General features: G+C 42.2%; 1 protein-coding gene across 1 annotated transcript in view; it reads left to right on the top strand.

Annotated features, from left to right (window-relative positions):
• LOC115328656 (protein piccolo-like) overlaps positions 1 to 12,594 on the top strand; it is a gene marked incomplete at its 3' end in the record, with an annotated part of 30,408 nt that overhangs the window by 5,237 nt on the left and 12,577 nt on the right. Inside the window, exons 3-6 of the mRNA XM_040210395.1 lie at positions 5,919 to 5,984; positions 6,602 to 6,741; positions 6,811 to 6,851; positions 12,007 to 12,118. Of these exons, the coding sequence (XP_040066329.1) occupies positions 5,919 to 5,984; positions 6,602 to 6,741; positions 6,811 to 6,851; positions 12,007 to 12,118 (359 nt within the window). The remainder of the gene's footprint in view (positions 1 to 5,918; positions 5,985 to 6,601; positions 6,742 to 6,810; positions 6,852 to 12,006; positions 12,119 to 12,594) is intronic.

Below are 12,594 nucleotides of genomic sequence, written 5' to 3'. Positions count from 1 at the left end.
CAATTTAAGTAACCCCAGCACAATCATACCATATTTTCTTCCAAGGCGCGTATTGGGTGCGGTATTCTTTTGTATTTTAATGTATATAAATTGCTTATGAAACTGGTACCCAGCAAGTGTAGGAAAGGTGCGATGCACTCCAAACTTAACTCCTCCGTACTAGCATCCTCCCATGGCGAAGGGGCGCTGTGTGCGTACTAGCGGATATTGTTTTTTTACAACCCGTTTATGTGCCGGATGTGCTGGAATGTTCCAAACTTCTAAAAACGGCAAAAAAGAGGCATTCAGACGGCTGAAGTTCATTGCTGAGCATACTTCTTACTCAATAGCAACATTGATGCTCAGGCTACAGATCACCCACTCGTTTAGTTTAAGTCTCGTGTTTTTAACATTGCTCAAATATTGCATGTGGAACCAATAGAAGTATTTTTATACTCTTTAGTGCATACAATTTCAGCTTTTGGTGTCGATCAGACTTGTTATAACGCGTTGCAGGTAGCGAATCACTTGTATCTAGTTACTTTTTCGGTAACGAAGTAACGACTAAAGCGCGATCCAAACCAACGCTTCTTTTTGCGCCTGTAGGTCGAGCGGCTGCGGATGTGACGTATTTTCGTGACGTCGCGCCACTTCTTCGCTCCTTCCGGGCGCGCACAAAAAAGTTGGATAATTTCAACTTTTTTCTCAACGCGCACAAAAACGCGCGGTGACGTATAGGGCGCTCCTGTGTCCCGGCCAATCGGTGGAGGGCAAGCTAGTTCCGGCTCCGCGTTTCTTCGCCGCCTTCTCAGAGCAAGTGACAAAAGCGCCCGGTGCGCATCCACGATTGGCCCCGTCCTCCCCACACTTTTATTCTCTTCCAACATAACAACGCGATCTCTCTCTCTCTCTCTCGCCGCCTTCTGGCTGCGACAGACTGGCCTGGCCGGCCAGTATGTTGCGCGCGTGCGCGCTCGCCCGAAGCTGGCCCGTCCAAACCAAAGCGCACGGTTCTGACTCAGAAAGCGCGCCCGGAAACAGCAAAAACGTCAGGAAATGTGTCACATCCGCAGCCGCACGACCTACAGGCGCTAAAAGAAGCGTTGGTTTGGATCGCGCTTAAAGAGCGAAACATATGTACGACGAAACCGTCCGATCCGACGTCTGATCAGGCAATACGACGGTCGGAGGCGAGGGTTTTCAACGCTCTCCGGTGCTACGAAAACCCTCGCCCCCGAAGGTCATTCCGGCAGTCCGCACGTCGGATCGGACGGTTTCGACGTACATGTGTTTCGCGCTTTAATGCGGAGCGCAATTTCGTCTGCTTCCTTTCCAGGGGTTGTGGTGACGTCAGGATGTTGAGCTCTGATTGGTTCTGAACGAACGATAGTGGGGTAGACCTCGAGGCAGCTTGCTTTGAGGTCTACCCACTATCCTTCAATCAGAGCCAATCAGAGCTTGGCGTCTTTCTGACGTCACCACAACTCTTGCGCAAGAAGCAGACGACTTGCTCTCCGCATAGTAACGGCGCGTGCGAACTGCGAAGAACGAAGCGAAAAAAAAAAAAAAGATTGCGCGTGCTGCAAAGAACGAAGCGAAAAAAAAAAAAATAAGATTGCGCGTGCAAGAAAAGGGCGGTCGCTGTTACTGGATTGTTTAACCTGACATGGGCCACCACCAATGAACATCTTCAACGTTACAAGCGTTTCAAGTGAAAGAACGAGCGACATAATTGGTTACGGGGTGAAGATGAACTAGTTGGTTCATTATGATATCGGAAATGGCCAACTGAACGGAAATAAACTTGAGCGGGAATAAACCAGCTGAACGAAAAGAAAATAGAGATAAAGAAAGGGGAAAAAAAAGAAATCGTTTCACACATTGTGGGTTGCAGCAGAGGAGGCGAAAGAAAACAGAGTCGTTACTCTAGCCGCGCCTATATTCCTTTTTCTTAGTGTGTACATTAAGTTTTTTTTTTCTTTTTTTTTTGTAGCTTGTAGGTTTTTTTTTAACTTAAAATTTCTCTAAGCATTTGGTTACTTTTAGATGAAGTAACGAGTAACAGTACTTACTTACCTCTGGACGGAAATGTGTACAGCACATGTTGCGCCTGTGACTTTCGTGGTGCAAAATGGCGAAATAGAAAATAAAATGGTGGGCATGGAGTATGACAGTAAACAGGGTGTGCAAACTACTTCCAGCCGCCATGACAAGCGGAAATAAATACTTACGGTTCTCCTATGTTTACCTTATGCTTGGGTGGGTGTGCGAGGATGCTTGGTTTGCTAGCGAGCAATTCTGTTAGAGTGACGCTCTAGAAATGCCCCAGTGTCGTGCTTTTAAAGGGACCATGAAATAACCTTTTTAGCTTTGCCAAATAACTGAACGCCGAACAGGTATCCGTTTTCGTTTCGGTTTATTAACTTCTATACGAGAAATGCTTGAAATATCGAATTTTTCTTCCTCTTAAACTCAGAGCAAAACTAGCCGCGGCGTAATTTTGACGGTTGTGACGTGCTCTGTCACACGAACCGAAAGTTATCTCGGCAATAGGAGACTGAGGGCTTTAGCGGCGAGATGGTGGAGTGCGGGTGTGTTTTACCACAGGGTTTTACCGCGCTGATGGCGCCGATGCCACCGACATATTTTCTGAATCGGCGCCTCTCAGCACCGCCATAGCCATGGACACATCGCAGCTGGGCGAAATTCAATTAGATACTATGCGCTACAGCGATAACATGGGAGTGGTACCATACGTTGTTACGAAGCGCAGGAGGTCGTCAGCACGACAGCCGCTTCTCCGCCGCCGTCAGCCGTTTCCGCGGTACCTCTAAAAAAAGGGGGACGCGCTGTCACTCACTGGAGTAGCAGAAAATGCACGGAGGTTTCTATGGGCTCAAGCTTTATTAACTTTTATTTTGTCAGGACAGGCTCGCAGGGCAGAGTGGAGGAAAAAAAGCAAAGAAAAACATGCAATAAGCCGTCTTGGAATCACGACTTCACTGCTAGTACAAATCATGCCACACGCCTTTTGTACAATTCCAAAAAACAATTAATCTTAGCAGAGATTTAGCAAAAGACAATGTAATCTTAGCATAGCGACCAAATAAACAGCAAAAAAGACGGAGTTTTACAACTAAACTTTATAAAAACACAGGGTCAGTGGTCCCGAGGAGATTTCACTTCAGTTTCCTTTGAAATCTAGAGCTACTGTCAAGAGGGGTTTGCCTTTAAACACGTCGAGGTTCCTTCGGGACAAGGAGTGATGGTACCCGGACCTTATTTGTTTTGTTTTTTAATTATTACCTTAACTCTACGCAGTAAAATAAAAAAAAAGAAGAAAAAAAACGGAATTTCAAAGAATTGGGTATCCGACAAAAATAAACTCCGAATCCCCAGCGAAAATTAAACTACAAAAAACACCCTCCGAATTTCACGAGCAATAAACTCATAAAGCACGGAATCCTAGTTATAAAAAAATTTCCGGGACAACAAGAAAGAAGTTGCTTTAGCTATTGGGGATTCAGACCGTGGCGCCTCAAGCGGTTAACTTTAGAGCTACACGGATCGAGGCAACGAATACAATGTCTCGGCGCTCGGCTGACATACCCGAACGCGGGGTCAGCGTTCGGCTAGAGTTCGTGTTCTCCGGTGAGCGCGAGGAGGGTCTCTTTTGTTACCATTCCGGCCTGCATGAACAATGTAGCATGCAAGGTGGCCAGCTCAGCACAAAAGCCCAAGTGGGTCAAGCTCGCATCCTCTGACGACTGCTTTCGGTAGAGATCCGGCCCTTGACGTCACTTCGCTTATTGTTAGTATGTTTACATTACACTGCTCCCCACGCTCTATTAAAGATGACATAAACGTTCACACAAGGCTTGTGGGCATGTGTACAGGCCTTGTATTGGGTAAACACCGAGGTGAGGGGGCAACAAACCGGTCAGAGCGCCTCGCCAATAGTGACATCGCTGAATATCACGTCCTGCGGCGCACTTTAGAAGCATCGTTTAACTACAAAAGGAAAATAAATGCTTTGACGTTCTGCCGTAGCTGGGACAACTATACAAAAAGCAAAACAAAAAAAATTTTTGTCCACTTCTTATTTTCTTTTTTTTTTTTTGGTATTTTCGTGGCACTCAAGTCTGCATAGGTTTCGTAGGTCGTCTCCCGGTCTGCGTTGCGCCTCAGTTTGGCTATCTTTACTTCCCTAAAACCACCCCTTGCGTTTGAAGATTTTTCGGGGGAAACTCTAAAGAACAAAAGACGCCTTTGGAGAGGCAAGGAGAAAAACTTCATTGTAGGAATTTTGGGATGAAATATGAGTCACAATCGGCACAAAAGTGATTTTTTCGCGAGCGCAATCTAAGGCACCGTAGCTAATCGGAGCTAGCAGCAGGATTTGGTTGCTCGAAAGAATGTCCACGTTTCCTCGTGCCACGCCCACACCACTCCATCCGAAAAACTTGGAAAATGGCGGAATGTCAAAAATGTATTTCACATAATGAGTACAAGATACTCAGAAATGTAATTAAGATAGAGTATCAAACACTCTCGATGAAAATTATCTGCAAGATACCAAGATACTTCAAAGAGTATTTGAAATACAGTATATTGAGTAAAGCATTTGAGGTAGGAACAAGTCTGCTCTTAAGACTCTGTTATACTCCCATATTGAGGGCAGCGGATGGAGCGTAGCGCAGAACGTGCGCCTTTCATTGGCCGGCGAGCAGCAACTCGATATCTTCCACAAATCAGCACCTGTGCACGCTTCGCTATGGCGCGTTTGATTCGCTCGACGTCGTCGTGTAACAGAGCCTTTAGTCAGAGTGCGAAATACGATAACAAAAAAATTTACCTGCGAGGTCAATTTTAGAAGCTTTCTCCGCGTCAAGATATGACGCATACAAAAACGTTTCAGTTGGAGCTGCAGTAGCACGATGAATATATATATATATATATATATATATATATATATATATATATATATATATATATATATATATATATATATATATATATATATATATATATATATAGGTAAGGACTTTCAGAGCGTCCAAATATCAACGAATTTCAATTGCGCAGTTCAACCCCCACGCACAGCGAACTAGACAAGGCCCCCTTGTTAGAATCAAAATATAAGACTGTGGAAGCGAATAGATACAATTCACTCAATGCGGCATAATTCCGGTTAACATTCTGCATAATATTTAACGTCGTCTTCAGTATTTGATTTACCGATTAATAGCAGCAAATTGGTGTGTACTCCTCAAAGCATCATTGTAGTGCGTTTTGCAGATGCGTCATAAATTCCATAATAAAGTGTATTGATAACATATGGTCAAAATTCAATTTAGCAGTTTTCTGGCTTTCATTACTCGCACTTGTTTAAATCATGCCAGGATTTATAGTTATTTTCCATTAAATTTTATAGCTTAGGAAATTAATATTTTAAGTGTGGGGAAATATTAATTCCGCTAATTCCGCGTAATAATAACCGTCTGCATGATCATTAGAAAACACCAGAACTCTTCTACAGTAACATAGTCAATCAACTCTACCGCATGTGTTGCTCGGCTTGCGAATTGCGCAGCTGTAGCTTAGTTTGGTCTCTTTTTTTTTTCTTTTTGTTCTCAGTATTCCAATAAGAAGGTTAGTTATGCCTGTTTTGGGGCACTATCAGAAAATCAATTATTATTATTATTATTATTATTATTATTATTATTAGAAAAATATATAGCACTGACGTATAGCAGATAAACCTAGATAGTTTCATTATGTAGTGTTTAATGACATATTAATTAACGTGCTTAACATTATCATTCAATATCAAAACAGTCCCTCCAAGAAATGCTTCATAATATCTCATAAATAGTACGCTCAAATTGTTTCTATCTTATCAATATCTAACCTTAACTTGGTGTAATTCATTTTTACAGGCACAACAATTTCTGAAGGATTTCTTTGAACTCAAAACCATTCTTGACAGCAGGACCAGATATATTGTAAGAAACTGCATTGTTACCATGGCGTTAATCAAGCACACGTTATAAAAACACTCTCCTGAGATCTCTTGGCAGTAAGAGAAGTTAAATTCTTAGCTGAAGGACATCATAATGGCGGCTCAATGTAGGAATTAGCATCCTTCTTAAATGCAGAGCTCTTGAGGTATGCCATTTACTATCAAATTAAATATAATATTAAACCTTATGTAAGCTTATTTATGGTTTTCCAGCGAGCCCTCTAAAAGTCAAACTAAATCCAACAATAGCATTTCCAACATCATAAGCTAGATAATAGTTGATTTAACCCTCACTTAGTCACAATATACCTCACTTGTCTTGAACAAATTAAAGAACCGGTTCCCCGATGTATTCAATAAAAGTATCAACTCTTCGTTACGTTTGTTCTGAAGCTAGGAATTGCATAGTTTACGCCTCAAGGGTCACAGCACGTGAATAAAACAGTTCGTTTGCTTTAAACCTTCGTATTCCGTATTCCAGTAAATTTAAGTCTATTAACAACACTTTTCAAGGAAGAGGCTGTTTTTATCTGCACAATATACAATTTCATAAGAAATACATTTTTATTAAAAAACTGTGTTTCAATTGTTTGTATCTAGAAAAATGACAGTCATCTGGAAACTTTGATGAAAGATAATAACCGTTATCCCTATATATACCTGGACGGAACAATTTATAGCCTAACCTCTCATTTCAATGAGAAGAATATTCATCCTGACATCATTTGCCTCGTAACAGGGTAAGAATAAACTAGCATAGAGATTCCACACCGACCGCTATCCCGAAGCTAACATTCCTGATGTTCTAGCTATGAAATCAACGATGGAGATCAATTAAGGAAAGGTTACGGTGAGTGCATATGTCTTCAGTTATTACAAGAGCCATTATTTCGAACTTAATGTTTAAATATTTCTTGTTTTCGCTTGTTGAATATGTTTCACGTCCACCGCGAAAAGTTCAGCCCGCGATTTTTAGGTATCGTCAAGACTCTCAATGTAATAATCAAATATTGCGAGTGCTTCGGTGATCTTAATGCGTGCGGTTTTTAATCGCACGCACGCAAGCTACGAGTCTCGGCGACGTGGAGGCAGGACGGCTGGTGCAAGCTTGCGCTCTGATAGGAAACTAAGACTTGCGGAAACCTAGAAACGTGTCCCAAGCTATTTTTTTTTTACGTTGTAAAATGTTGTATATGACTTATATCCCTCTAAAACGTATGTATTCTGTGGTTATCGAAGCTTGTGATGAAGATTATAATTGGAACCATGTTTATTTTTTAAATAAAAATTAATTAGTGAATTTCAGGTCATTTTTCACATATTTCGTAAATTCCTGTAATTTCTGACGTCCGCCATGAAAAAAAAACTGCTTCTCAGCAATACTTTTTTTTTCTCCGCAACCCTATTTTTAATGGTTTTTTAAAGTCTTCGTTGAAACAAGAGGTGTAACTAAAGGTTTGTGTTCCAGAAATAGCAGATATTAACTAAATTTTCCGGAACTGCAATTAAAGCATTTGTGATCAGATTCCGACTACTTTTATTTATTTATTTATTTGTTTATTTATTTATTTATTTACTTTTACTCATTTAAGAAACAAAGATATAAGAAAATATATCTTTAAAGGGCTTACACTACACACGCATTTTACAAAAGAAACAAAAAAATATCATGAAAAAATACATTTTTTTGCGTAGTATTCCTGACGCTAGGAGGAATTTAGGTGACGTTAGCCACCCGCTTTGGACCCCGCCCACAAAACAAGTGTGTGTGTGTGTGTGTGGGGGGGGGGGGGGGGGGGTTATGAACCCGACAAGTCCCGAGCGCTGACATCGGTTTCAAGAAAGAACGAGAAACAGAGGAACCAGAAAGCACTGAAATAAAGACGACTGGTTTGGCGAATCTCGTTTTCCTGTGACGAGTATAAGTTGCTCGAGTGATTGTCAAATTTATTTATTTTAATACCATGCGCGACGCGGTGTTTTTGTGCAAAGTAAGCTAGGATTCAGCTGGATACAGACAATACAGGTGATGTTATGGTGCCTCTTTTTGGATATTAAGGCGTTGCCAGCAATACGAGCCCATTGGGACCCCCATTGGGACCACCAATGTCCACCTCTACGCCCCGCCTGTCCGAAGCGGCCAGAATGCATGACGGTTCTCCCTCTAAATTATTATATTAACTAGGGCTGGGGATTTTATCGATTAACCTACCGATTAATTAATTAATTATTTAATAGCGATTAATTGTTTTAACGGGTTAAATTTTCACAAATAACAAAAAAGCTATAAATTTAACGCTTTTATCACGTAGACCTGGACGATTACATCTGTATGAAGGCTAACTTTTGGTGAGATTTTGACTTAAAGTAAACTGTAGGGGCGAAATTTGTGACTCGGAACAAGTGGAGAAGGTTATACGTGTCCGGGCCACTTCAACGGCGTGCGAGTTTCCGTTTAGGACAGCAGTCTCTTGTGAAGTATCAAGGGAGTGCGCATTGCCTGAGAATATCAACGAACCCCTATACCTCTTTGGCTAAAATAATAATTTGTGAGTGTATGTGTAGTTTCAATGTCCTCAACTACATATCAAGGTTTATTTAAAATCCGAAATTGTACATTGTGCCGTTTATCACCTATTCATCAAAGGCAAAATAAAATTAGATTTGACTCTTTAAAAAGTATTCTGCGTGGGAATAAGCTAAACGGATTAATCGATTAATTAGTCAATTAAAATTTGACGATTAATTGGATTAAAATGTTCGATCCACGCATAGCCCTAATATTAACTCTATGCCACAAAACGGTGGCCCCACCCACTACTGCTGGATTGGCTGGGCTGCTAGGCTGAACACGTTTGCAAACCTAATGTCTTCCTGTCGCGACGTCCGGCGAGTCTAGTCTGGAGTCTGACACCGTCTGCTAGTCGTGCGGGCAGACGAGTCGCAGCTTACGACATCGTCGGCTATTAGAACACAATCTATTGCCACCTGAAACGTTTATAAGACCCGGCCATGGAAGCGACACATCGGCGTCCGCCATTGCTTGCGTTAGCCTACTATTCCGTCTAAAACCGTCTGCAACGCTTGCAAGACGCGACCATGAAAGCGGCGTTCTAGCGTTCCATCATGCACGATCAACGGTCCAATTTAATCGTCTGTCAGCGTCTTCTGGTGTGCGGTATAAGGCTATCAAACAGTACAAAAAAGTCAAGAAAATGAATACGTAGACCTTTTAGTTTTTCTGTTCTTGCTGCTCTCCTGCATAGCATCCGCTGTCAATGTGGGTGAGCGTGATGCCGCACAATTGTAACACGACCTAAAAATGTTCGCTTTCGAAAGCCAGGTGCACTGCTCAAAATTTGACAGCTGGCCTTCAGGAGGAAAATGACTGAAACATACCTAGACGTGTTAGGGAAGCTGACTGGGCGAGTTGGTGGTTGCTGTTAATTAACGTTAAAAGCAAAAACAAAAACAAACAAAAAAAAACTTATGGTTGCAGGCACACTACAACATGGGGCGTCTGAAGCCACCAGGCTCGATCTAAGATAGGCCGTAAAAATCGGCGCCTGCCCGTAGAAATCTAAACTTTTTGTCAATGGTGTATTTCATAGGTCGTTTTTTTCATACGAATTGCAAAGCGTAGCTCCCTTTCTGTAAAAACTGGGGCCAAAAAGCTAGCCAGGATCTACGGCGGGCGGCGGCGCAGATAACCAAGTCGAGTGGCGGGACGCATTTGGCGCAGGTATTGATAGATGGCGCCACCTCCTTATCGAGATTGCTCGCGACGACCGTGGTCTGCTAAAATGACCATAATATTTTTGTTATGTACCAAACCGGAGTAAAAAAATGCGGTTACATAACGACGGCGCTTTTGCTGCCGACGGATTTCGTCTCCGTGATGTCTACTTTCAATAGTTGGCTGGCTACACCTTTTGACACTGTTACCGACGCCATTTGTCAATACATGAGCCAAACGCGCCCCGCCACTCCACCTGGTTGCCTGTGTCGCCGTCCGCCGTTGACCCTGGCAAATTTCTTGGCCTAGTTTTTACAGAAAGGGAGCTACGCTTTGTAAGTTTACATGAAAAAAACGACCTGTGAAATACACCTTCGATGAGAGCTTTAGATTCCTTCGCGCAGGCACCGATTTTTACGGCCCATTTTAGATCGAGCCTGGTGATTCAGACACCCTGTATAGCACAGTCGCCCAACGCCTTTGTTTGTATTGGTTATCTTCTTCTACTACTTACAATAAACAACTCATCTTCAGGTGCACTAAGAACGAGATTCCAATCGAAAAAAAAATCCCTTACAAAAATAATAAAAATAAAAAAAAAATTAAGGTTAAAAAATAAAAAAAGTAAAATTGAAATGTTAAAATTAAAATTGCTAAAAAATTCTTACTGTTGCTGCATGAGAGACCCTTTGGCCCAATATTCAAGTTAATTTTTTGGATTTTTGGAAGAGTTATAGATGGGCTGCTGACACCTGTCAACGTTCTTTTTGTTTTGTATTTATTTGTAAGGGAATTTTAGAATTATTTAAAAATTTTCAGTTTTTAAATTGTAATTTTGCTTTTAGTGCACAGAAAAGGAGGTGTTCAGTGTAAATACAGTTCAGCGCTGAGCAACTATTATTTTTAGTGTGCCCGTGTCCGTGATTGATTTTCTTTTTCTTCTGTGCGCTTTAACTTTAAATAACAAATACCTGGAAAAACTTGATGCGGAACGAACAACCAATTGCTTCCAACCAAATGACTCTCAATTCTTACCTGTACGGGTTACCTATCAGTACTAAAATCATGGTCGCCATCACCACGGCTGCAAAATTCTCAAAGTAACTGGCCGCTTTTACGAGAACCGACACATTTATTCAACATAGAAACGCGCAAACGAACAAATCAAGCAAAATCAAGCAAAATAGTTGACATGTGCCCTAGGCTTACGCCAATTCGGCTACGAAAACCAGCACCCGTAGAGCGCTTCCGAAGTCCTATACTTGAAAGTTTGCTGTAAATTATGTGATTTGAGATCTTCCTCTGAACATCTCGGTGAACGGAAAGCAACTCACTCATAAAAGTAGACTAACTGAGCCAGTTACTCAATGTTAGCGGTTTATAAACCGCTTACCGCAAACGCCGGCAGCCATGTTTCTTATCGTCCGAAACCGAAGGAAAATAATTGCGGTGGCTTAGCTCGGCTATGCCAGGATATACGTAGCGTGAGCTTCGGCGCACAAAATGAGAGGCGCTATCAAGCGACTCCGGTGCAGCGTCAGACTTGCCTACTGCGCAACGGAGACGCACAGCTGGGCACGCGGCGGCGCCAGCGCGTCTGCCGCGGCTATGACGTCACTCCTCTGGAATGCGCAGACCGGCGAGGCGGGCGCGGCGGCGGCGGCTCCGGCGCGCTAGCTGTGCGCCGTGTGACCTCACCGCTCCTCGCGCATGCGCAGCACAAAGCACGGCTCATTATGCGAGCCACGCTACTGCTTAACCACCGCCGGTGTTGCTTACGCTACAAAAGGCGATCTCGTGATATTTTCTTTCTAACCAATATTGACTTCACGCACATTGTTTGTTTCTGAAACGTACAAAAATATGTCTAGTAAAGGACTACCCCGTCAGGAAGAAACAATTTTACAACAAACATCCATTCGCGCGAGGATTTGACCGAGAGCGTGATCGCGTGGCGAAGGATCGACGTATGGCAGGTCCAAAGCGCTTGTACCTTCCCCCGCAGTCTCAGCTTAGGAATGAACGAACGATAGACCGGAGCAACTTCGACCTGAATGTCGTCTAGTACATAACTATTACGGTAATTTATTTGAATACTTCTTTCCGCAAAAAATGTTTCATAAACTACTTGTCCCATCTAAGCCCTTTAAATTTGTTTCTATTCATTACAGTGTCAGTTTAAGGAACCTTTGCAAAATGACATTATATATGGGGAAAGAGTAGATTGTTGAAAGAAGCAACGGGAAATAACATAACGCGTATATTTCAGGATATTCCTCGCAGAAGACGTTGTGCGACGGTGTCGTAACCATGATCTTAGCATACGATGCACACCATCATTACGACATCAGCAAGATGCTGGCCGAAATGATCAAGGACAGGTGCGTATGAACCATAGTAGACTACGCATGTTCCTCGTTTTTGGCTTTTTCATTTAAATTAGATAGTCTACACACGTTTGTGGAAAAAATTGCATACTTACAAAGTTTTACGAAAATTTTAGACGATGTACTTTGTACTCGTAGTGACTTAGCCGAGAGCGCAGCGAAGAGAAAGACGCGCGGCACGCATTACGGTTAGCTAATTAAGAGTTCAGATGCAGAGAAAGGATTCCTAAATTTCGTATCAGTAAACTGTAAATCAGGTAGTAAATATAAAGTTAAAAATCAACCAGTAGTTAAAAATCAGTCCCTGAGAGCGTAAGACACGTTAACAAATATAAAGTTTGCGCATCATAAAAAAAAAAAATAAACGTGTGATTTTGCGCATGTGCACCTTGTAATGGAGCGCTCTCAGTCGTGGCTTGAATAACTTGACCCTCACGCTGAATGGAAAACAGTTGACAAGGCGCGTTTAA

This window comes from Ixodes scapularis, unplaced genomic scaffold (assembly GCF_016920785.2).
Source record: "Ixodes scapularis isolate PalLabHiFi unplaced genomic scaffold, ASM1692078v2 PGA_scaffold11__112_contigs__length_91849675, whole genome shotgun sequence".
In the NCBI taxonomy this organism is placed as follows: domain Eukaryota; kingdom Metazoa; phylum Arthropoda; class Arachnida; order Ixodida; family Ixodidae; genus Ixodes; species Ixodes scapularis.
The sequence above is the reverse complement of the archived record's forward strand: the minus strand, read 5'-3'. Positions and strand labels throughout refer to the sequence as shown.